The 27,591-nt window shown below is 36.6% G+C and overlaps 1 protein-coding gene across 2 annotated transcripts in view; it reads left to right on the top strand.

Annotated features, from left to right (window-relative positions):
• The window catches only part of LOC149088156 (agrin-like), a 98,914-nt gene that overhangs the window by 30,727 nt on the left and 40,596 nt on the right, over window positions 1-27,591 (top strand). For both annotated transcript variants that reach the window (XM_089245014.1, XM_089245005.1), the window contains exons 2-5: window positions 9,977-10,012; window positions 23,184-23,399; window positions 26,898-27,134; window positions 27,312-27,527. In XM_089245014.1, coding sequence (XP_089101140.1) covers window positions 9,977-10,012; window positions 23,184-23,399; window positions 26,898-27,134; window positions 27,312-27,527 — 705 coding nt within the window. The remainder of the gene's footprint in view (window positions 1-9,976; window positions 10,013-23,183; window positions 23,400-26,897; window positions 27,135-27,311; window positions 27,528-27,591) is intronic.

Genomic DNA, 27,591 nt, shown 5'->3' with positions numbered 1-27,591 from the left:
GCACTAAAGCACATGAGCAAATAATAATTTCTTAGCTTCTCGTATTAACTGAGTTTGACTGCATTAACCCATTTCTAGTCTATAGACTCTCATTGAATGCCAATTTTGATTCGTCAACTAACCTTCGTTCTTGATGCCAGAAAAACTAATCAAAATTTTTTCCCGCTTCCTGAATCTATAAATTGAGAAAAAGCATCATCGCTATACGCTATCAATTCTTTACCCTTTATATGTGCCGCTGTTGTGACCGAGTGACCATAGTGACGGACTCGCATCGCGAGGACTGTGGTTCGAATCCCCCGGTGCCACAGTCGTGTTAAGTTAGTTTTCTGTGGTTCCCAAATTCTAGACTCGAATGCGAGCCGATCCTCCCGTTAAAAACGTCTAACAGAAAACAACAGGCTACAAACGGTACAAATATTCAATCATTTCACTTCACTTCCGAAATGTAGGAGACACAACAATATATACGCACTTAGACTATAAGGTATACCACACACACCATCACATTTCCTGCGCGACTCATTCGGCAGCAAATACCTTATGGGGGTAGACCGAACTTGTTTTGTCATATATATATTGAAAAACCAAAAAATCCGTTCGTAAACGTTTTACTGTAGAGAAATATGTCCTCCCCGTTTCTTAATACAAGATTTCTCGAAAAACTTTCTTTCTTTCAAACCGAGCACAACTCGGGTCTATCGCCATGGGCAATTCACTACCTAGCGAGCTGTGCTTGACGTGTAATATGTGGTCCTTACAGTCTGAGTGCATATTTAGTATTGTGTCTGATTTTTCAGTACTGCCATCGTGAAGTCAGAAGTGATGTGTAACGATTCAATATTTATAACGTTTGTAGGCCTGTTGATCTCTGTGGCGAAACAGTACGGTTCAATCTCGGACCCTCACGATGCGAGTTCGTTACTATGACTACTTGATCTCCACAGTAGCAAACATCATTTAATGACCGGATATTTTGACTAGGAAAGACTGGTTATATTTTTAGATGATTTTTTGTGGGAAAAAAAAAATTCTTCCTCCACGGGGACTCGAACCCCAGTCTCTCATTGGCCAGAGGAGTGCTCTACCTGTAAGCTATAGAAACAGGTAGAATTTTTCTTCCTTCGAGCGTATATATATATATGTTTAATTTCTCCGTACATGGACGGATGCAGTAATCAACTAACGTGTTGATTTGCTGTTGATTTTTTTCTGTCTCCATAGCTTATGGGAATTAAAGCACTCGTTCGGCAGACGATAGACCAGGGTTCGAGTCCCCCATGGGCACAAAATTAAATTTCCTTCCTAAAAAAAATCACCATTCCCAAACATAACCAGTCTTGGGTTTTACTGAATTCAACTTTTTCGAAAACAAAATTGTTCTAACATGAATGAAATATGAAAGAAAAAGTGTTTGGGGAAAAAAAGTCTTAATGAATTGAAAATATTAATTTTTTCATTAACTAATATTTTTCTTTAAATATTCATATTGTGTTTGCAACTTTTGTAGCAGTGAAATCAAAAATTTAGGTATATATATATATATATATATATATATATATATATATATATATACAACAATCAAAACTAAAAGTTCCACTGCTCAAACAGATATGTTTAACGTCAAACGGTTAAACAAAATTGAACAAAAAAAATTTTAAAAGTTTAACAAAAATCTAGTCTCATCTGCAGCACCCCGATATACCAGTGAAGGTTCAAGGCTCAAAAAAGCAGAAATTCACAAAGCAAGTGTCCCTAAGAAAGACAATGATAAATAGTGGATTAAATCACGGCACTACCAGAAATATGAGCAAAGGCATAATAAAAATAATACAGATCTCAAGAGAGAGAGAGAGATAGGGGAAATAAAAACACGCGCAATAATTTCATCAAATTAACGGCCATCACGTACAACAAGGAAAACAACCATCTCTATAAGGCATCTCTGATAGATATGTCACTGTCCATTATCGCTTATAACGCCACGTTACAAGCCTTAACCTTATTCTCTCTCGGCGTCTTTACTCACAGATTTTTCTTGGAAGACGGCGAGAAAGGTTTTTCTGGGGGAGGAAAAAACAAGAAAAAATTAGAAAAGAAGATTATATATATATATAATAGAAGAGAATAGAAGAGAAGAGAGAGTCGCAGATGCTGCGAGTAGCTGTCCTTGTTAGAGGGTCCTGAATGACTCCTCCTATAGCCGATAACATGGAGGCTACTCACGCTAGACGTGCAGTAAATAGCTTGTTATGATGGGAAAAGAGGCATGGTCAATCCGGCTTATCCTTTCCTATACGATTTCTTTTTATTTATTATTATCATCTTTGTTCGTATCCTCTATATTCTCTTTTTTATCTTTTCTCTCTGATCTCTTATTTTATCCCAACTTGTGAAAGTATTTTTTTATTCCTTCCTCTTTTTATTTGTGACATTTCTTCTCATTGATTTTCTTTAATCATGTTTTTCTTAAGAATTCTCCGATTTTTTCTTTTACTTATTTCTTTTCCGATATTATACAACAGAGATATTTTCTATATACGAAGTATTTGAAAAGTGATTTCATCAATGGAAATAGTTAGGTCTTAATTTTTTTTTTTTTTCATATCTTTTAATTGGATTCTATGAGATTTTCGAATAATCATTGATGTTAAAAGACCGCGCGAGGTGTTTCACGGAGGGTGTCAGAAACCGAGCCGTAACAAGGATGTTTGCCGCCCGGGACATACGTGAATATTCCGTCCTCAACACTTTAAAATTCGATAATTTTTACGATTTTTCTTTTGTTCCCGACTAAAGTTTTCCGTATCTTATATTCTAATGCCTGGTGCCTCCCTTCTAGTTCCGTCCCTGGTATAAGTATCTTAGGGCCTGCTTTTAAATGGGAGACCAGCTAACATTCACGCCTTGCTGTTTGAAACCACAGAACACCAACTTCAGCCGACCACCACTGCAGGGTCGTAACTCGGGGATGGGGGGGGGACCGTCTTAAGAGCATCATGGTGCCCATTTATTCATTTTCTGAGGGCCCCTTATCTGACTAGAAATATCTGCCTACCAATTCATATGCTTTATTTTTGGGAAATTTTTACCGGATTTCCTTATCCTGAGGCCCCTCCCCCCCGTGCCGTGCTCGGGTGGATCTACGCTTTAAAATCGCACTGGAGGTGGGGGACTGGATTTTGTTGCCCCCAACTTTAAAATGCAATAGTTTTGTAATAAAGTGTTTCTTTTCCCCATTACCTTTTGTAGTAAAAGTCATGATTGAATTTTACTACAAATTTTTTTCTACAAAATTACTGAAATATTAAATAACATAAATACACTTCACTTTTTAATTTTGTGGGAATTTCACTGCTTATGTTGTACCTGATAAAATGGCATATTGTTTTACAAGTTGAACAGAGAAAAAATCAATAATCCATCAATGTGTGTGTGATTATCCAATGATGCCATGGATAATTAGCGCCATCTATTCAACAGTGTAAACTAAGTTATGTAACTGCTTTTCACACAAAAAAAATTTGAAAAGTTTTCAATTTGTTTATTCTTATTGATCTTTAATTTTAATAAATGTATTATTTAAGTGGAAACTTGTATTGATTGAGTTTATATCTCATTAAAATGATATATGAAATATTATCAAATGTAATATTTATTAAGTAATCACAGCAAATAATTGTTATAAACACGTGCCGTTACAGCCACATGCGCTTAAACCCCCAAGTAGGTGATCGTCAGGTTCAATATCAACCGAACCCGAGGCGCCACTGATAGATGGACGAAACTGAAACTAATGATTTGCACGATCGTGCCTATCAATACACCAGTGGATGGCAAATACAAATATTTGTAATTAAATTATTGGAGATACACGCACAAAACAGAAACAAATACATAAAGATTAAACACAAAGAATATACATGCATAATATAGTCTCGAAACCAAATAAATAGATTGATGGATAAGTATAAAGTTATAAAAATAATGTTGCATGAGCAGAGATGCAGAGCAAACGAAAACAAAAAGGGAAAGGGGTTAGCGTCAAAGCTGCTGTTGCAAGAAAAATCCAATTTTTGATATGTCCTCGATACATCTGAAGAAATGCAGACACATAGAAGGAGAGGGGGGGGGGGGGTTGCTAAAATTTAGACAAAATTTTGATCGGGAATAGGTATGGCGAAGGTATTTAGAAATATGAGTATGTTTTTGAAGGGCTTCTGAATTCCTTAAGCAGGTGATAAAGATAATTGTGGCTATTTAGTTGATTGCAAAACTGACAAGGTTCATCTTGATTAAATTTGTGCAATATATACTTTTGTTAGTGTAAAGTATAAAAGGGTAAAGTCGAAGCCTGGCCATATTCCTACGAACCGCCAAGGGGAGATTAAGAGAAGGTAAGATTGCAGGGACAGTGTAAATTCAAAATTATCGGCGAAATGGAATAATGTTGAAGTAGTCAGTCGAGATCTATCTTCTTGCAGAGAGATATCAGTATAGTTATTAGTAAGAGATGTGTGTGTAAAAACTACTGGAGTGAGGTAGAGAGGGGGGTGTATGCACCAAATATCAGATCGACCGCAGTTATTCAAAAGGGGACTTGAGAGAATTCGCCCAGTTTTCTGTGCGCCTGCAGAGTTCGAGAAAACAAATTTTTGGTAGACGGGTTTTCATCCATTTTTAGAAGCCAATACGTGATGAGTTGGTTAAACATTTGAGGGGCAATTGGGTGGCGACCAAGCTCAAGTCGATAACCAGGACAATATTTGCTTACATTTAATAACTTTTTTCAGAAAACTCGTATGAATCCTTTGTAGCATATTAGCATAGAAGAAACCCTCAATACTTGTCAGCATAACATAAAGTAGATCGTACGAGGCTATCGAATAATTTAAATGCTGCACACGGCGAGGGGTTTCTAGAGCTACGCAGTAAGTCAAGTAGTTGGTTCATGGCCACGAAAGCCTTTTTTTATCATAAAATTAGCTGCTAATGAAAATTTTCCTGAACATCAAAAAGTGAGACCAAAATAGATCATAGCTACGGGTTATTTCGAGTTTAACGTTACCCCGGAAAAAGTTAGTATTTTTTGCGAGACGGCCGGACTTTCTGAATACAACGATTTTTTTTTTGTACAAATTAACAGTAAGGTGGTTGAATTTCAAATATGAGTGAAGAAGATTGATTTTTTTTCTGCAACTGTATTTTTGAATCACCCAGTATCACAATATTATCTGCGTACAGGAGGATGTTGAGTTCGGTGGAGTTGTTAATTGATATGCCATAAACATGATGTTGACAAAAAGATTTTTCAATGTCAGGTAAAAAATGGAAAATAGAACGGGGGAGGCAGGTTCACCCTGCAAAATTTCTCGAGAAAAGTATCTGTTAACCCATTAGTTCTTATTCTTGCACGGGCATCATTAAAAAGCCGATCGAAAATTTTAATAATTTTATGGCTTATTCCCAGACCAAAGAGCTTCCATCACAAAATGCTTCGATTAACAGAATCGAAAGCTTGACTAAAGTCAGTAAAACATGCAAACACTTTGCCAACGGGTCTTCGAAGATTTAAACAATAGAGCTTAGTGTGAAAATGTGGTCAGTAGAACCCCTGTTCTTACGGAATGCGCCCAGAGATTCAGGAAGGATCCCCTTTTGTTCCGACCTTTTCGTTAGTATAAGGAAGAAAAAAATTTGAAGAACAATTCAAGAGAGATATAGCTCTGTAATTGCTTGAGTCTAACGGAGAACCATTTTTCATAATTGGTGGGATTATTATTTCAGAGCAAGACCGAGGAATGTCACCAGAATTTTTCAGAATGGAGTTAAACAAGTTGGTGAGGAATGTTTCCGTCAGGTTGCAAATTCGTCAAGAATTCATTGGAAATGTCATCGCTTCCTGGGGCTTTATTACGCTTTCAGTAACGGGAGCACTGAAAAGTATTCGAAAACTGAGATGGACGCTTCTAAAAAACTGCAGGATTTATTAAAGTAAGGGCAGACAAAGGAGTGAGTTAAATCAGTTGTTGGGGGGCCGCAGAAAGATTAGAGAAATGACCAAATCAACATTGTTTAGAAATTAATGAGGGGTTAGAATATGTTTCCAAAATTCAGAGGAATTGGTTGAGTTCTTTATTCTATAGTAAATTTCCTGGAAATATATCCGTTTTTCTGTTTGAATCACGGAAAGATTTTTTCAGTTGAATATATTTTGTGAAAAGTTCGGGACAATTTCTCTGTCGGGCTTTTCTTAGTGTATAATCTTACATCCCGCTTTGAAATGCGACACTCCAAATCGAACCAAGGAGATTTAAGATATTTACGCTGCCTTTTTTTACCCGTTGGTGCACATTTCCATAGTTCTGCTGCATGAAAAACACTATTTTTGAAATATTCAAAATTGGTACTGGAGTTGATTTGATGAGTGGACATGCCAGTTATGCAATCTGAAAAGGTATTGTGGAATATTTCGGTAAATTTTGTGTGTGTGTGTGGGGGGGGGGGGGGGGTCTGCCTGCCTCCGTAGCTTAGATTCAATGTTATTATTAGGGAAAACGATTGGAAAGTGATCAGTGATCATGTTCAGATTGCTATGAACCAGTGGCGTAATAGCCACTTGCGATAAACCAAGAAGGCGATCGTCAGGTTTGATAACAACCGAACCTGAGGCGACACAGATAGATGGCACCTTTCTTTCAAGATGGAAAAAAGTATAACATGACTTTCTCTAGACGAGAAAAAAAAATTTCCGACCCCTAACTCGATTGGTAGTAAATTGCCGATACGACGGTTTCACCGGAGCTGGTGAGCAATGGAAAGGATTGGATTCCAGCACAAGACTGGTCTGCTAGATTAATTTTCTGTCATTTTGCCCAGGTGACATCGAGCCATCTGCCTGGTTGAAAAATATTTCTCCACGCACACAGCGGTTGACAAATATTCCCAAATAATTCTAAACATACGATCATTCCAACTCACATCCAGATCTATGAGAAGCGACAACTGAAACGTTCATTTTTTAAGCGAAACTCTCGTAAATTGTATTATAAGTAGGGGCTGTGGGATGTGAAAAGTGCAATGCACACACACATTAATATAATAAATAATAATAATAATGACGTTATTTCCAAGAAATAATAAAAAAATATATTTTTTTGGGAAAAACTTTTTTTTTTTTTTCAAATCAAAATCGATTCAGTCGAAGTGATAACAAAAACCTTTGGCACTAACTCTAATTGCGTGCGTACATATGAGATTGTGATGTTTCGTGATTCGAGTACATCAGTACTTTCGAAAAGTTCTTCTTTCAAAGTGACGATAACAAAAACAGTGTCACGAATTAAAATTACCCAAGATAATGATCACTGTTTCTCCTCAACTAAAAATCTTCTATTCTCTCAAAATTACTAAAAAAAAAATGTGGCTACATTGTAGGTACCTAATACAGCCCCTCACTGGTAAAAGAAAACAAACGCAACAAGAGGAGGATGAAAGAAAATCTACAATGTGAATTAAGTTCGTAAGACCCCGTAAAGGTCATTATAACTGGCAGATTGTAATTCCTTCTCCTTGAGAAACCCATCACGGTTAGGGACTATATCTATTTTGTTTCGTTATGAAAGCCCATCCTTAACCCCCTAAGCGATTGAAGTGCTAATTGTGGTGTTAACCATTGGGGCAGGGAGTAATTAGTGACTACAAGAGAGAAAAGATGCGACCTTCTAGTATATTGTACAGGAGAATCAATCCTAACTCTCTGATGAGATGATGTATTTCAAAGAACACAAACTCAATGGGAGGAGGAACCATTATAAGAAATATATATATAAATTGCAAAAGATCTCTCCGTTGGCATGTTATTTTTTTTTCTTCTCCTCTATCCTCTTGATGTTAATGACAAATTGCTTTCGTTGCAAGGAAATATCTTGACCTTTACTAGCGATTAATTACGTCTTTATTTAGGGAAGCACTTAGAGGAAAGAGGACGTCCCTTATTTTTACCCTCAGTCTACCGTGATGTTTTCACTGCAAAGTTGATTCCGTTTTCCATTAACGAAAACTTCCTCTTCATAACGAATAAATTGGTCGAGAAATGATTGGCGTAGGCGTTAAGAATGATGAAGACGAAATTCTTTCGTGTTTTTTGAGATTTCTGTGTCTATATGTGGAGTCTGAAATTATGAGATTTATCGCTATCTTTTCTTTTTTTTTAGTAAAAAAAAATGATGATAAAGGAAATTTGTTCGATTATATTTGTTCTTTTATTACTGTTTTTAAAGGTGATATTAATAATACACTTGTTAACTCCAATAGCAATGGATTAGAATTGAGTTTTGCTCATTAAAATAACTAAATAACTCATCAAAATATATGAACATGGAGGCATTGTTAATAAACTAATGTGTTTTTTAGTGGTTTTGTGCCTTCTACTATTTCGGGATGATAAAGCTGCAAATAGCAGTACCACAAATAATTACTACAAATAAACCACAGATGCGCTTCCGTAAACATTCCTTTCTAACCATTTGATAAATGTGGCAGTGGAGGAATGCGCAGTGTATTTGTATTCCTATCCTAAAATTTGTTTCTGCCTGTCATGTCTTTCGCGAGGTGCGGCCATCAATGTTTCGAATTCGAAAGCAGCAAATCGGAAGACTATTCTGCCTGTCTTTCTTCAATCTACACACGCATATGCTCCTAATATCGTTCTTGCTCTTTACTCCGCATCTACACTCTGCGAATTTCCATCCAATTGTTATGGTAAAAATTCCATTTATATAACGGAGACAGGCATACATTTCATCAATTGACATTCTTTGTCTGCATACAGATTTTACATATTTTTATCGCCGTATAATTTTTAATTTACTACCCGTTTCCTCGGATCGGGAGTGTCTCTTTACTGTACGGTCATTAGTTAAACTGTTCTCTTTCTACATATATTAGCTCTATACATATAGCTCTCTCCGTTCTCAAGATATTTCAAATAAGATAGGTCTTTTCTATGCTTCCTGAATAACTGAACTTTGCACAGAGTTTAGAGACTTCCACGATTAGAGTATTATTTATATCTGAAAGGTACTTCAGACCATAGGGAAAGACCATTGACTAGAAAATACGCAACTAAGAAAGACACTGCACGACCCGATGTTCCTTCGCCGTCTTTATTTATTCATGCATTTATTTTAGCTTCACTCCTCTTATGCATTCCGTAACGGATTTATGTACCTTCAACAACTCCGGGACCTCGTTATGATACAAGCAAATCCGTATCCTTTCGGAATGGGAGTATAAATGCCAGGTATGGCCATTCAGCATACGAAGTTGATCGGGAGATGGAAATCGGGTATTTCGAATGATATATCTCAGAAACTGTAACATGAGAGAACAATAACAAAGTGGTAGCACATCCCGAAGGGAGTACATCCAATTCCTCAAGCTCTTTTCTGATCGTTTAAAGTGATAACGTGACATGGGATGAAGCTCTTAAAAGAGGTCCCCGACAAGGTTCTTCTACTACTTCTTCTTCAGTGTCATGTTGAGGAATAACGATGCTGTAATACCATCTGGGACTTTGAGTCCTGTCTTCATCATCCTGCTCGTCAAGTTTGCGAGGATTAAGGAAGAAGCTTCGTGAAAATATAAAGAAAAAGGAGTAACGTGGATGTTGAAAGGGGGGGAAAAAATATGGCTAATGTGAAAAAAGATCTCTATTGATCTTGAACCATTCATATATCATACAAGGCTATATCGCACGCATCTAAGGAGGATTATAAGTTTCAAAACTCGAAGCAATTTACATCGCATACAACGGAAGAGTTTTCATCGAAAATTATGATGGGGGTTTTTTTTTTTCTGTTTTGTGTAGAATAACTTAAGCCATGATTTTCAACAAGCTTTGATATTGTAGAGTACTTGTTCCGCGATGGTATAATAATTATGTAATAGCGTATTCAATTTTTTGTCGTTTCAGGATTGCCTTTGAAAAGAAGAAAAGTTGTTCAAGAGAGTAAGTCTGATTCAATATTGAGAACCGTCTGTATACCAGCGGTTCTCAACCTCTTTTGAGGACGTACCCCATAGGCCTATTCTTTATTTATTCGAGTTACCGATTTTGTTTTTATTATTTATAAATATTTATATATTTTTTCTCAAATTTATTGTTTTTTCCCGCTGGAGTGGCCGTGGTGCACCGAGGTAGTGAACACGGAGCCCCAAGTGCTCCACAGATCACCGGTTGGAAACCACTGCTGTATACCAATGTTCTTGAACTTTTTTACAGCTGCGGATAAGTGGATATTTAAATGGACAGGTGGGAATAGCCTAAACAGTTTACAGATCGCTAAAATATAAGAATAAATAGGAGAAATTATTTGCGGGTCATCAAAAAAATTGTAAATCTAAGAAATGATTTGAAGTCCATCAAAAGATTTATAAATGTCAAAAATAATTTGTACACAAGTAAAAAATTATTAAGGAAAATAATTTACGGACCGGGAGTATAAAAATAACATGGCAAATAATTTTTCAGACCGTCAAAAATAATTATGAAAATAATTTGCATAGTTTCAAAAAAAATGGACATGGAGAATAAAATTTTCAGATTGGCTGACTGCAAAAACAGTAATAGTAGCGAATATAAAGAAATTTTACTTTATTTTTCAAAATCTGGAATTATGAAGTTGCTACATAAATTGGCCGGAATTGCGGACCGGCAGCGGTTTGTGGGCCAACGGTTGGAGAACACTGCTGTATACGATGTCATACCGGGTGTTTCTGATGAAATACAGTTGGGCTTATTCATATTCTAGGATTATTCTAGATAATTTAGCCTGGAGCAACCTTGGATAATACGGACCTTACAAAATTTTGATATTAAATAAAATAAATTATGTAGTAAATGGTGAAACTCTGTTCGCACAAAAAGTATTTTTATATAGTGTAAAATGCCACAAAAATATTGAACAAGTACATCATAAAGTTGCAAGAAACACTATTGTATTTCAATATTAATTAAGTTTAAGTTTAATTAAGTAAATTTCAATATTATATTAGCATTTCGAAGCTAATAATCGAAAAATCAGAGAAACTAGAAAATTGAAAAATCAGAAAATTGAAAAAATCAGAAATTAAAAAAAATATATATATCAAAGAATATTATAAAATCGGAGAAAAATTTAAAAATCAGTTACAACAAATCAGAATTATTGAAAAAGGCATAGAAACATCTACTATATTACAATTATGCGAAAATGGTTCTAAATCGTCAAAAATGGCTAATTAATGCCCAGCAAAGTGTAAAATACTTCGAATTTAAGAGAAGCCAAACGTCACAAAATTAAAGACCGAAATGATGTCGGTAAATTATCAACATAAAATCTGTCCTTTGAATAGGAAAAACGTCAGGTTCTTCAGCGATCACATTACCCATTGCAGAGAATAACGGAACAAAGGCAGTAAAGATTGTCGGAAAGTTATTACACATCACTTATAATTGCCAGTTATTCTAGAAGCTCCAGAAATAAGCAATAAGAAACGGATGCAATACCGGAAACGCTTGAAACTTTCCGTTCACAAATATATGGTCATAATAAACAATAACAGAGAATTTTGATGCCAGAAATTTACTTCTTACCATCATGATTATAACACTTTCCGCCAGTGATGATGATGTACGTCTTACGGAAAGAAAACCGATTGAGGTCAATGATCTTACTTCAATTAATTGCGCGTTCATAATCCATGATACCGAACTCTTGATAATTGAATCATACTTTATAGTTTCCACACACACACACACAAATTTGGGACCTTTTCTCTTATTTTCATTATTTTGGATTAGTAAACTCCCTTCAGAATCAAATCAACATTTCTCACAACATCTAGCACTGCCATCATAAAATCATCCATAGTTTTAATTAAGAAATTTCTCGTTTTACAGAAAATACATTGTCAGAGCAGAAATGACATCGAATAAAAAGATATAAGTTGATGCATCATTCGATGCATTCTATGTGTGTGTGTGTAACCTATATACAGTAAAACCTCGATAAGTCGTCACCTCAAGTTATCGAAAAATTATGACGGCTTAAACGGAGAGACGACTTAAGCGGAGTGCCGTCAGTTTGAATGTGCAATGTTGTGAAAATCGTATAAATTTAAAGTAATATGACATTTATTAAAGTATGAATCAAAATAACAATATCAATAAAATTTATAGATTGGGAAAGAAAAAATAATAGCAGTTTTTTTTATGTTTTTTCATCTTTTATTAATTAAATTATTGTGGTAAAATGTACTGTACACTTTAGTTTATACTAGTAATTTTTAATTTAGACTTACAGAGAGCAACTGTTAGTCTAAAGCTATAAATAGCTTTAAGTAGCTATAAGTAGCTTTTCTTCATAATAGAACTCTATTGCACATTAATTTTACATATACATGAAATTTAAAATTTTAGTGTTTTAATTCTTCATCAGTAGTTCATGATACAACTACAAAGTAATTTCGGACACTTTTGACTTGGTGGAGGGGCCCTGGGCAGGGAAAAATAAACCGAAGACCTCAACTTGGGAAAGAATGTCTAATTTTTTTCAACAAAGATATTTTGTTTAAATTTCAAGCCCTAAATTAGTAGAGCCCATGCTTTCTATGATTATTTATTATCCGTGCCCGCCGGCGGTGCACTTGGCAAATTTAAATTTTGCACTTAAATTTTGGCCGAAGTGCTTACGTTGCTTCTTGCGACAGAGCCTGAGTGTGTCGCGGTTTCTCCAGTTTCTCTAGTAGAGTCCATGCAGAAATGAGATCTAGCTTGAACAGTCCCCAACGTTCGAAAAACCTTAGTCGGCAAATGAACTTCCCCAGCGTAACTTTCGTTACTTAAACTGTTCCGTTTGGATATATAGGATTTTATGGTTACTTTTAAGCATATGGCAATGCTGTTAACAAGCTCTTTTTTTAATGGGAGCCATAAAAATAGTCTGTTCCTCTTTCTCAAACTTTTTCATAGTGACGACTTAACCGAGATTAGCGACGAGTAAACGAGGGTTTAATAACATTGTGGTCTATGAGAGCTGGAAGGGTCTGAAGAAAAATGACGACTTAACCGGAGTGACGACTTAACGAGGTTTTACTGTATATAGTCTCATTGAACACATTACATTCCCAGGAGTGGTGAAACACATTATCTCAAAATTATACAGAAAATTCTTCACCATGCGTCCCATTATGAGATAATCGGATAAACTAGACCAACGACAAAGTTGGCATCTCAAGTGAATTATTTAAGCTGACTCGAGCTCTAAAATTACCGAAAATATTTATGGAAAAACTGCATAGAAATCTCTTAAAATTCATCGAAAGTATATATTGTTGATATGAAGGTTTTTAACAGCTGGCTGATGCGAAGATATTGTTCCGGATAATTTCTCACAATTTCTTGAAATGATTAAAGGATGAATTAATCTTCAAGACATCACAAATTTATTCATAGAGAAAACAGCTATTTACAATTTTTCACAAATAAATATCTCGCATGAAGGATAAAGCAACAACAACTCTGACTCCTCTCTCTATTCCTTTTGTCGTTTTTAAGGAGACATCAAATTTTCCAGAAATTCTACTGTAGTACCAGTCTGGTCAACGAAGACCTTCCAAGACATTCTCGATCTTTTCACACGATTCCAGTGTTTATCTTTCCACTTCCGGTTTGGCAACAGCAGATTACTGTCCCGAGCGATTCTTCAAAAATTGCGCTACCGATATTTTTTGCAACACTGCCTTCTCCGTTAAAATTATCCTTCCCGACAATTCAGTCCTCAAGTCGGTGGGTCGCACTTAGTTACTCACTGTGGTAGGAAGCCAGTCTGTTCAGATGGACCACCTTTCATCTTGAAGATAGAGTCTTTTAAATTTAATCAATAATTTATTCGATACATTCCAGTCATGTATCCTACATTATTAAATTCCCTATAGCGAAAAAACTCATTTTCTCACAATTATACATAACACCAAATACTCTTCAACTCATGCTCCACCATCGGATGAACTTGATGTCGAAGAGCGAAAAGATTTACATTTTGTGTGAATTATTCGAGCTGGCTCGAGTCCTAGAAACACCGAAAATATTCGCGGAAAAACTGTACAGAGATCTTAAAATTCCTAGAAAGTACGCATTGTTAGTATCAAAATTTTTGCCCAATAAATAAACACGAGACATGAGATTGTATAACTGTAATAATAGTACCAAGAATAGATATCGAACCCTACATTTCTCTCGATATAAAAAAGAAATTCTTTCCAAATACGCCACTGCCTTATAACGAATAGCACTATCCTTGGCGATTCTTCACTGTGTTTTGTCGTTCAGTGTGCGTGTACGTGTCCTTTGGGGAAACTGATAGGAATATTTTAATTTTGATCTCATTTCAATGAGAGGAAGGAAGCAACTTGATAGAAACCATACATAGAAAAGAAGATAGTAGAAGTAAGTAAGAAAAGAGAAAAAAAAAAACCTTTTGCCCTATGAGACTTTGCATTTTATTATGCGTTGACAAGGGCTTTCGTTAAGACACATCTTGTTTAGAATGCATCTAGAACTTTTGACAAAGAAATAAGAAAAAAAAAAAATAAGATAAGAAAATACAAGAAAAAAAGTATTTTCCTTTCAGAAGCAAATGAAGCCGGAAATATTTTCCTCCATTACTTTGTTACTTCTTCTTTCATTTGGTATACGACACACACACAATGCAATTTTTTTTTCTCCAGTACATGTACATAGTGTAATTTTAGGGTTGTTTTTTTTTTCTTTTATTCTTTTAAATTTTAATATTGTCTCTTCTACGCGATGTCAAGATTCGTTTGAAAGGGAAATAAGGAAATAAGAAACTAAAGAAGAAGAAAAGTTCTCTCAGAGGAGAAAATACCTAAAGAATTTCTATGTAAGATGTCTACGAACCACAGACTGTGAATAGGAATCTTTAATTCATTTATTTTCCGTTATTTTTATTTTTTTTTTGTTTCTATTATGGAATTTTTACTTAATCCCAGGATCCTATCGTGAACGTTTACTGCTTTTGTGTACCTCGGTTCGGTTAATAAATTGAATTTATGATGCTTCCGAATAACATACGCACGTAAAGAAATAAATAGAAAATATCCGTCTCTTTGTGTATCTAGTATATTCTAAGAATTTCTGAGTTTTTTTTTATTTTTTGAGAATATTCCGTGACTTTCTTGTACACTAATTCTGATGCTATATTTATGTTGTTTTCGTATTCTTATCAACTAGTATGTCTACCGAAATTACCGTGAGACTTTTTTCCCTTTTATTTTCACGTATTGACGTCAGAGACAGAATTTCTCTTTCCGGGAATATATATATATTTTTTTAAGCATTAATATCAGCATTAAAATTTACACGAATTCGTATAAGGGGAAATAGATATGAAACTTGAGGAAGAGAGTAATTTAATGCATGCATTTATGTGTAATCTTCTTAAAGAAGACGTAGTTATAGAAATTTATAAACGTCATTGGATTACATTTACCATAGTATGTAGTTACTGTACATAAAACCAGAACTATAACATCTAGATTCATTCATTCTAGATGTTTATTGCTAGTACATCTTCATCGAGTCTTATATTGAATAATACAAAAGACCTTGCTTAAGTACACTTGTGATGTTCCTTACCTACCGAGTCTGGGCGACCTCCGATAGTTGGTGCATTCATTCCCACGCAACTCCACTGGTTGGATATCGCCGTGTGGCGATATACAACCGGCGTTGGTGTGCGGTAAAGAAGCTTTTATGCACTGTCAGGGTTCACGTGGAGCGTCGAGAATATTTAATAAAGCAACAAGTCGTGAAAGGAAAATTCTGCAGTGTGTATTTCTGCCGCTGTGGTGGTCGAGTGGTCATAGTGACGGACTCGAGTCGTGAGGTCCCGGGTTCAAACCCCACCATCACCACAATTATGGTCGGCTGAAGTTGGTTTTCTGTAGTTCCCAACTTCAAGATGCGAGTCGATCGCTCCCTTAATTGTCCCTGTGAACTGAGAGTTTTTGGCACTTTTCATGATTTTTTTATAAAACACTTAGAATATATATATATATATATATTCAAACTAATATAAATTTCAAACTCTTTTCTTCCATAATATATCAATTATTTTAAATAATAATAATAATTAATATTTAATGAGAAATAATTAAAAAGTATTAGGGGGTTAGTTAATGATAATCACAACAGTACTGACGGGGAATTACCCACCTCTGACTTGGATGGCTTCTCGATTGACAACAAACCACCGGGCAAATTAAAATGTGTGTTAATAAATGCCAGGAGCTTGGGTAAGAAGAAAGATTTTTTAGAAACTATGATAGTTGTGGAGGACTTGGATCTTATAGCCATTACAGAATCTTGGGCAAACGATGGGGATGAATCTTTCTTACACATCTCCGGATACGATACTTTTTTGAGAAATAGATCTGATAGGAAAGGGGGTGGAGTGTTGATATACGTGAAATCATGTTTGAAGGCTAGAGAGTGTAACGTGCAGAGAAGTGATATTGAAACCATATGGGTTGAACTTGAGAACAAAAGACGTCATAAGCTTATTGTTGGGGTTTGTTACAATCCACCGAATAGGGATCAAAACTATATCGCCAAAATGCATGATGAAATTTCCTACATGTGTAAGCGAAAGAGGGTTCTCATACTAGGGGATTTCAATTACCCGGGTATTGATTGGGAGAACCTTTCATCTGGAAATCAGTATGAAAGAGACTTTCTTAAGTTGGTGCTCGAAAATTTTTTGTATCAGCATGTATCAGAAGCCACTAGGGGTACTGCTATTTTGGATTTAGTTCTTACTAGTTCTGAGGATCTAGTTGAACATGTTTCGGTGGGGGAAGAGTTTTCTTCCAGTGATCATCGTATCGTCAGATTTCACTGTAACTTTTCCTCGGGTAAGGTTGATAACAAAAGACTGGTTCCTTGTTTTCGGAGAACTAACTTTGATGTTTTGCGAAGAAGGTTAGCGGAAGTTTTCAAAGACCGGTTGGAATCAGTAGGGGTGGTAAGTCAATGGGAAGAATTTAGTACGAAGCTGTCCTCTGTTTTGCACGACGTCATACCCTTTGTTCGAAAAAAGCGTGTTTGTACATCACACCCTCTATGGTTCACGGATAGCGTGCGGAACCTTTATCTTGAAAAGAAAAGAGCATTCAGAGAGTATAAAAGTGGACGAGGTGACCTATCATTGTTTACTGATAAAAGAAGACTGTTGAAGAAAGCGATAAGGGATAGTAAAAAGCAAGTTGAATCTAGGTTGGCAGATAACATTGGCTCTGACCCAAAATCATTTTTTCGATACGTCAATAATGGATGTAAGGGGACAGTTGGCCCCCTCTCGATAGGAGGCTCAAAAGTAGAGAGCAATGTAGGCATGTGTAGTGCTTTCAATGACTTTTTCGCGTCGGTTTTTAATGGAGATAATGATATTCGATATACGGGTGTTGCATGGGGTAATAAAACGCTCAACGATATTCAAGTGGAAGACGTGGAGGTCCTAAATCTTCTAAGAAATGTATGTGCAAGCAAAGCACCAGGACCAGATGATATCTATCCCAGGGTTCTCAGGGAAGGTGCTAATGAATTGTTGGGGCCAGTCGCACAGATATACAGGAGTAGTGTTGCTGAGGGTATCGTCCCGAGAGATTGGAAACTGGCTAACGTTGTTCCGATATTTAAGAAAGGTAGTAGAGAAGTGGTGTCTAATTATCGTCCAGTGAGTTTGACGAGCTCCCTCTCGAAAATTTTGGAAATTATCATCAAAAGGCAGTTTGTGAAGTGGATAGACGAGAATAATGTATTGTCGGATAATCAGCATGGGTTCAGGAAGGGGAAGTCATGTGTAACTAACCTCCTTTGCTTCTATGATTACGTGACTAAGGCTTTGGGTAAGAGCAAAAATGTCGACGTTGTTTACCTTGATTTCCAGAAGGCATTCGATCGGGTCCAACATGGCAAACTCTTGAAGCGTTTACACGAGATTGGAATAGGGGGCAACTTGCTGAATTGGATAGAATCGTGGTTAAGAGATAGGTCGCAACGAGTTATGGTGAACGGGGAATTCTCTGGTTGGACAGACGTCACAAGTGGGGTTCCTCAGGGAAGTGTCCTTGGCCCCATACTTTTTTCACTTTTTATCGATAAACTCGATCAGGGCATCGATGGAATTACTAGCAAATTCGCAGATGATGTGAAGCTAATGGGGGTAATCGGGAATGAAAGCGATAGGGAGTTGCTCCAGACCAACTTAAACAAGATTGCAGCATGGGCAAATGAATGGAGCATGACGTTTAGCGTAGATAAGTGCATGGTCGCTCATTTTGGTTCGAACAACCCACGGTTCTCTTACGAGTTGAATGGTGTCACTATCCCGGATGCAACTAGAGTCACCGATTTGGGAATTCTCATTGACGAGCGACTTAAGTTTTCTGAACATTGTTCAGCGGTTGTCAAAAAATCGAATAGAATGCTTGGTCTCATTTTCAAAAAGGTCTCTTCGCGTTCTCCTAAAGTCATTCTTCCTCTTTTTCGAGGCTTAGTTCGTCCTGGACTGGAGTATGCTGTAAGGTTTTGGAGACCATACCTACAGAGGGACATAGACTTGGTTGAAGGGGTGCAGAGAAGAGCTACGCGTGTCCTTATTGGCACACAGGGCTTGAGTTATGAAGAAAGACTTCATTTTTTGAATATGTTTACATTGGATGAACGCAGGTGTCGAGGAGATATGATCGAAGTGTTCAAAATTTTCAATGGGATGGATAGGATGGACCATGAACTTTTAGTACACCGCCAATCGACTGCTTTTACAAGGGGACACCAGTATCGATTGGTGAGGGAGGGTTGGTTATGGTGTCGCAGGGAATTTTTCTCCAATAGGGTTGTTAATAAATGGAATAGCTTACCCCCGGAGGTAGTAAATTGTAACACAATTGACACGTTTAAAAAGAAATACGATAAACATGTTGGGGTAAATCGAGAAGCTATCCATTCTTAGAATAAGACAACCATAAGTATTCTTTATGGGCATTGTATAATATTTTATCATGTGTATATATTGTTTGTAATTTGTGTTAATTGCATTTTTAATTGGGTTACTGTATTTTTGAAACATATGACAACCATATTTTTATGGGCATCTTTTTATCAGCCACCTCGTTGGGCATTTTGCCTGTTGTGGCGTTGTATTTGTATTTGTATGTTTTAGAGCTTTAAAAAAAAGTACAACATAAGAAAACAATTTTTTAACATAAAATTTCAAACAATTCTGAATAAAAACTCACCCAAATGTTGTACAAATATCTAAAAATAGTTTTTATTTAAAAAAAATATCATCTTGTAGAATTTGTTTTAGCATAGTACACTTCAAAACACACATTTGTACACAGAGCAACACCACAAGGTTCGAGATAAGTTCGAGTTTCTTTCCTCAATCTTTTTCCAGTTTCTGCCGTTGATTTGCTGCTGCAAACCTTACAAGTTCTTGTTGGATTATTATTATTTTTTTGGTGTCGGTGATATTAGTTTTGGAAAATGTCTTGCGAAACGTCTATCAACTGTTGCTGCAGGTTGGCATGCTATGATTACTGTACCACCTTTTTCAACAAATTGCATAGCAATTTCTCTTATGTATTTGCTTAGCTGTAGTTTATCTAATCATTGCTTCATCGAAGGAAAAAAAACTTAACCCCGTAGAATCTTCATCCACTACTGCAGTCACTTTGAATTCTTCTTGGAATACAGGGAGTTGTGGCGGGGGTATCATTGGTACTCCATTCAGAATCATCCCTCTGACTTGTCTTCACTTTTTTTTTCCGTGAATTTGATGTAGATGCTACTATCTGCTGCTAGTTGTGGCGAAGAGTTCTACGTTTCATCATCTAAAGGGAATAATAATATTGTAAAATATACAAATATAATAAAATAATTGTCTTAAAATATTTGAAAAAATAAGTAATATACACACAAAATTGTTCAAAAGCAAATATATTCACCGGTGCTATCGTCGTCATCTGAAAACTGCGATTTCGAATGCCTTATAAAAACGAGCAGGTATTTTGTACCATCTGAATCTGATAACTCTGACAAAGAATCGTGTGCTAATATATCTCTAAGTTCAGCCAAATCATCGGATATGTCAAAAAATTATTTATGAGACATCGCGAAACACAACAAACATGGCTACCTTACCTGGGATGAAAATGTGTTTCAACTAAACTTACGTCTTCATTGTTTCATAAAGCTACATCTGTGGCTGCTGCCATCTATATTTTTTTTTTGGAATCAGATTTATAGATTATGTTTAAAAACACTGGGAACATATATTCAGCCATTTCATTGCTACGAGAGTTAGAAGTTGAGCCCGAGTCAGGCTCGGACTTAGACCCGAAAGTGCTAAAATTGTGAATGCAGAAAATTTTCATAACTTGTAAATTATATACTCGACTCTCGTTATAACAACCTCACTCCTACCGTCGAAAACTGATGTTATGGTGATGGCCGTTATATCGAAAAAAAACATATACGATAGTCATTATACGAAAACATTTGGGAAAAAGTTCTACCGATCGTTGTAATGGAATGATCGCTATAACGTGAGGTGTGCCTCATGTGTGCGTCGACTGCATTATGCTGATAATAAATTAAGCAGCATAAACATTCACTTCGCATGTTCGATGCGTTAAACTTTTTTTGATTAATTGCATTTAAATTCACAGCGATTTCCTGCAGCTCTTCATTTCCCATTCATTGGTGGTTTTTCAGCAGTTTTAGATATAATTGTTAAATTTAGCCTCATACCAAACGACAATTATTGGGGGGGAGCCCGATATTTTGCTGTGTAGTATTGTATCAAGAGTCCCCAATCTCCTGTATTTTTCTCGACGTAATAAGTGGGCACCCTAGTTAATTTAAGTAATAATAATTTTTTTACTGTGATATGAAATAGATCTTTAGCAATTTTAGCAATAATTGAAAATTTTGTAGAAAATTGCATTTTTCCGGTGACAATGATATCTTGTATTCATTATCGAAATTTTTCGCATTTTTCTTAAAATGTTGTTACCCTTGTGCCTTAAAAAACTCTCTTACTCTTAAAAAAAATTCTTATTTTTAATTCAACAGATACTGACATTACGAATCTGAGTTATCGTACAATTCAATGATTTTTCATTCAATAAAAATTAAATTAAGTTTGCCAACGGACCACCTGTATAATAATGGAGGAACATATGATGAGAAACGCTGTTCTATCGCATACGTTACGGCCAAAGCCCGAAATCGGCCAGTTCGCAAATTGTCCAATTCCATTGTAAATTTACCCGGCCAATATCCAAATTTCAATCTTGCCAGCACGTTCGAGAAGCGGCTGGAGATCCCCGGCTAAAGTCCGAAAGAAAAGACACGATTCAGGGTAGATCGACATTTGGCGTATTTTTCCATTATAATTATGCCCACGTTAATTATGGTAACCAATGTATATACGATAATTCTTTTTTCCCCAAAATTTGAAAAGGAAAACTATATATTAACAACTGGCTGTTGCGAAAATGAATTTTGGAAAGAGAGAAAATTTATCTACCTTTGCGTGGAATCGAACCCACGTCCTTTCACTTTCTGGGTGAACTTTCTAGACCACTAGACTAGTCAGCTTGCGGGTTCGATTTTCCGCAAAGGGAGTTGAATTTTCTCTCCGAAATTCATCTTCGCAACAGCCAGTTGTTAAAACCTCCGTATGTATAACGGAGAGTGTCGTCATCCTTTCAAAAAACTATGTCTACATTTATTATATAAATAATTTTTTATCTCTGATAGTTTTTCTCTCGTCACCTCGAGCTAATTCAATACTGTTACCATATACAGTGATTTATCATTCGATGGCGATGGTTCTTTCTTTTCTTTAGGGGTCGTTCAAGTATTACGTCATCATCGATGGGGGGGGGGGGTTCGATTTGCTGACTTTTGATGACATGGGGGTGACGTTGAATAACGCTTACGTCATTAACCACCCTTTACGAAAATGTGAGTTAGGATTCAGAGCGGCAGAGCTGATGACGAAATTTTGCTGACAAGGGGGGGGGGGAGGGGGTCAAAAATGGCTAAAAATTTGCTTACGTAATACTTGAACGGCCCCCTAAAGAAAAGGATTTTGCGCCTACCGGACCATCTTACATCAGCCCCATCGAACTTTGACCAGCGGTCTTTAGCGACTTCACGAATCCGGCCGGCCAAAGCCCAAAAAAATCACTAGTCATTTCTGAAAATCAGACTTTGGCCAAATTCCAGCCGTACTTCGGACTTTGGCCGTAACACATGCAAATAAAATGCAACCATTTCCCATCTCTCTGTCTAATCTATGATATCAGTGTAAGTCTGATTACTTACACTGCTTTTAAATATAAGAAAAAAATTTTATGGTAGATAAATCCTATCGGCCACGTATTCATAAATATCCAAATATGTTTTTTATGTAGCACGGGAAAAAAATCAAACCATCATATAAAAATAAATGCAAATAAAATCATAAACTTCATACCGTTCATATACTGAGTTAATACCTTTTATGAAAATTGAAAGAACATTCACACAATAAACAATTGCTTGAATTCATTATTTTAATGCGGCTGCTGACCCGAAAAACACCCGTGATAAATGTTTACAGCATCGCATTTCCCATAACATTTCTTTAATTGAATAAATTAATCAATCACGTGAAAAAACAAAATCGAAAGAAATTAAAAAATCATCAAAATTTCTGAAATAGCACATATGGTGGAAAGAAAATATATAATACACTAAATTACGTTTACTAGTGTCTTTTCATTACGATAATTAAGAGCTTTAATTAAAGTCTTCATTGAATTATTTCTGTTCATTATTCTTAGATACCGAATCGAATAGTTCTCACTACTTTTTCAGTAAATTAAAATTGAAATTGCTTCTATTCGAATAAATAATGAAATTCAAAGTTTCATTAAACGAACACGTGTTGTCTGTTTTTATTTCTTTTTATTTACTTATTCGGTGTCGATTCCAATAATAATGAAGTTTTTCTTTAAATTCATTAATATTGTCTCTATATATATATTTTTTTAATTATTTAAAGGTCAATGTGAGAAGATGTACTGCGCTTACGGTGCGACGTGCCTTATCGACCAAAGGACACGGTTAGCTCATTGCCGATGCCAGGAGACATGCCATTCGGATGTGTTCGCACCCGTGTGTGGCAGTGACGGTGTAACGTACTCGAGTGAATGTCAACTCCGGTTGGCGTCCTGTACGAGGCGGAAAAGGATCTTCACTAAACACCAAGGACCTTGCGGTGAGTTCAAGTGACCCAGAAATACGTAATAACAGTACTCCTCGAAATCTTTTAACCCGTGTCCCCCCTGTATTAACCCCCGTGTCCCAGATTGAGACAATTTCTACTTATTGAATTTAATTTAATCAAAACTAAATTTTTATGAACAAAGTTATGATAAATAATATGGATTTTTTTTTCTGTAACCCTTTCTTTCTTTTCTTTCAAACCGAGCACAACTCAGGTCTATCGCCATGGGCAATTTACTACCTGATGAGTTGTGCCAGAAGTATAAGTGTGTGTACAATCTGAGTGCGTATCTAATGTTGTGTCTGATTTTACAATGCTGCTGTAATGCGTTCTTATCTGTATAGATGGCGCAACCTCCTCACGCTCCTGGTGATTGTAAAAAAAAGAAAAAATGTCAGTTGGAATTGTACCACCGATTTGTATACACGTGTCATCCTTCTCGTTATGTGTCTGTCGTATATTAAATCGTTAAGTTTTCATTACGTTTTATGTCGTCACTACAAGCATCGGATCACTGCCATCTATATTTTAGAAGTGAAGGGCGCGGTAGCCCAGGTCGATAAGATACTCGCATAAAGTACTAAAGGATTTTTAGAGGTGTCGCGATACCCGGTTCGTCCTTGTCAGGAAACTTTCCTGAAACGGTGACATGACCGCAGAAAACGATTGCTACCGCAGGGAGTCCCACAACGAGGGGTTAGTACCAACCTCTCGATGAGTATAAAAACAAGCCTGCCGTTAGGAATCAACAAACAATTGTTGTTCCCGGTATAATTAGCCTTCGTGCGGAGAAAATGACCGTGGTTCGACAAAAATGATCAAAGAAGTGAAGTGAGTGAAGTGTGCTGATTGAATATTTGTACTGTTTGTAGGCCTGTTGCCCCCTGTGGCGAGACTTTTCAAGGGGGAGATCGGCTCGCATTTTCACCTGGAACCACAGAAAAATAACTTCAGCCAAAGACCACCGTGGCGACGGTGGGGCTCGAGCTCGGGTCCTCTGGAACCCTTGGGCCTGGAACAGATCCAGGTAATCATCCCTCCGAAGAGCCGCATTAAATGTGAAAAAAATAGGACAGGGCTGTGTAAAATATGGGACGCTCCAACGAGTCCCTTCATTCCTTACGTTATCGTTGTCCGAGAATTTCCACTTCGGCAGGCAAAAATTGTTTTTTGCCGTCATAATTAGTTATTAGCTATTAGTTAGTAGTTAATTAATTTTTTCTTGGTCAAATTTTTTGAGTCATATTTTGATAATCATGTGAAAACGTGCATTAGATTGGGTAAATACCGATCCATTTACGTCAACAAAAAACGAATTTATGACCAAATGATACGTGTTTTCAACACCGCCATACGAATAACAACTCCGACACTAAAATAATGAAGAAGATCACGTTCATGGGTTGAGAGGACGAGTTTACTTTAAAAAGAATAGGGTTGTCTCGCACCCCGATGCGAACACTACAAGTGCTACGCCATCTTTTTCTCTCAATACCCACCAATATTAGTTACCCACAGCCTCAGGTCCTTTCCAGTACGAAACTTTCGAAACTGCCGAAGCATTCAAGTTAAACTGGTCAGTATTTAGCAATAAATTACAATCACATTCTTGCACACAAGAAATAGCGAAATCCCTATCCCTGATCCAAATAATAACAATTTATAAGGAAAATATTTTACAAAATCTTTCAGGCCCTATCATCATCAAAAACGTCTTTAATGATCAGGTAACCCATCAATTTATACGTCCCTGATGCATCGGAAGCCATTCCGATGAAACTAAATTCGAATCGAATGATCGCGAGATATAATTAGCGAAGATGTTTTCTACTAAATTTTACGCTGCCTTCGATTGTGTTGTTCATTATGGTTCCTGGAACTTTATCGGCATAATCTTCATTTCATCAATGAATTAAAAAAAACAACAACAACAAATGTCTTTAAAACAATTCTTATCGATTTTCCTCTTCTCCGTTTTTTTGTTATGAAGCACTTTCTCCATTTTAAATAGATTTTCAAGAGGCGTTCCCTATTTCCAGAGTACTTAAATCTTCTCTTTTCTCTGTGGATTGGTTGCAATGGTAAACAGCAGGCAATTAATTCCATCTTGAGAGATAGAGTAGAGAGAGGTAATCAGCTCATGCGGAATGGTTTTCATCTTACTCGGAATGCAAATATAGTAGTTCGTCGAAGGAAGAACACCCTTTGAAGTACAGCTTTGTACGCTTTACATTTCATTTCAAGAGAACCCATTTTTTTCAACATCTTTATTTCTTACTTCATTTGTCTTTTTTCCGACGTACCGGGTGATTATAATTTGACTGACCCAATTCAAAGTTGTCAAAAGGAAGCTATTTTATTGTTCCGACGTGGGATTTGACATCGTCTGCAGTAGAAAAAAACATAAGGTTCAGACATTATTTGTCACTAGCTATAATACCCGGCGCTGCCCGAGTTTTCTTCAATTACTGGCATTATTGAAAACGTAACAAACTATTGTAAAGGAATAAACAATAATGCTGACAGCATTAAAGAAGTGGAAACCATTGTAAAGGAATATGCATGTCTGAAACGCATTGTTAGGGAACGAGGGTAACCAAAGTAACAATTCCGAATGTGACTGTTGGGGCCCAGGAACCATTGCTGCCGTACGGTTTTTTCGCCCATTTCGAGCATTTGAATAGCTCTGATAAGCTTTTAAAGTAGCCTATTGTTCAATCCCGGTCCTGTTTGGCATATATGCAAATTTTGGCGACGATCGGTCTAAAACTGTAGATTTGTTATAAAGAACAAACATACATACATACTTTTTACATTTATATATAAGATATAGATTGGATGGCGTTAAATGAAATGATGAAAATTGTATCTTTAATTATAATTATCGAATATTATCAAGGGATGAGAAATTACATCAGCAGCGATATAAACAATGTTCTTCAACCTTTTTTACTTATGGCCCGCTGAAATATACAGTTTTGCGGACCGGCGTAAATCGGAGGAAAAAGTAACGGGAAAGCAACTTCTTGTGACTCAATACATCCCATGTTTATTTTCTACTAATATACATGCAAGAGAGACTACGTTGAACTATTTTCACTGTACGCCAACTTCGATCACCATACGGAAATTTCCAACCACTGTAGCTGGGTGGGTAATGAAGGCGCTATCTATTGGTGGTCGCCCCAGGCTCGGTAGGTAAAGTACTTGTTTCTGATATTCATTGACCGGATTCGAACCCGTAGCCTTCGTAGGGGAAGACGAGAATATCGCCACTCGGACGCTACTGCGTTGTGCTAGAACCGGTAAGATTAATAAAGAACCGGCACACATTCGCGAATCTCCGAGAAATAGTTTCTGTTATGCTTCGTGTCCATTTTCTTCCTCAATGCATTAAAAACAAATTGTTTCGGACACGAATTTCTATTCACGTCATAAGTGAAAAAAAGTATATAATTATTTTATAATGCAAGCGTAAATAAATTTCAGGACTGGGAGATCCATGTGATGACAAGGAATGTTTTTTTGGTGCTAAATGTCAAACCTCCTTGGATGGCCGTTCAGCGGAATGCATTTGTCCAGAGAAATGCGCAATGTTCGGTGGTAATCGGAATTCTAGGCCTGTATGCGGAACGGATGGGAAAGATTATCCCAACGTATGCGAGCTCCGGAGGACGTCATGTATTGAGATGAGAGCCATCGATATCCGTTATAAGGGAAAATGCGGTAAGATCATGACTTCTTCTGTGTCTGCTCTTAAAATCATAGATTTTGTATAATTAGTATCGTTGAAGTAATTGCGAATATAATTGTAAAGTACCAAGAGTTTTATTGTAGAGATGTTGTTCAAAGTCTGGTAACGCATGCTTTCTAATGATGTTTGCCGAAATACATTTTATCCAGATCCATGTGAAGATATTACTTGTCCTCAGCATCAGGTATGTCAACTAGATGAGAATCGGAATCCCGAATGCAAATGCAATGACGTATGCGTTCCGGAGTATCATCCCGTATGCGGCTCCGATGGCAAGACGTATACCAGTGAATGCGTTTTGAGAGTGGAATCGTGTAAGATGCAGAAGAATCTGCGTGTGATATATTCTGGGGAATGCAGTTCAGGTAAGTAAGATGTAAGGCACTGAATTGAACACGTGTGATCGCATAATTCTGTGCACGCGACTAA

The sequence above is a fragment of the Pholcus phalangioides genome, unplaced genomic scaffold (genome assembly GCF_987345545.1).
Source record: "Pholcus phalangioides strain wild (caught in Gottingen) unplaced genomic scaffold, Ppha-v1.0 ptg000003l_1, whole genome shotgun sequence".
Classification (NCBI taxonomy): Eukaryota; Metazoa; Arthropoda; class Arachnida; order Araneae; family Pholcidae; genus Pholcus; species Pholcus phalangioides.
The sequence above is the reverse complement of the archived record's forward strand: the minus strand, read 5'-3'. Positions and strand labels throughout refer to the sequence as shown.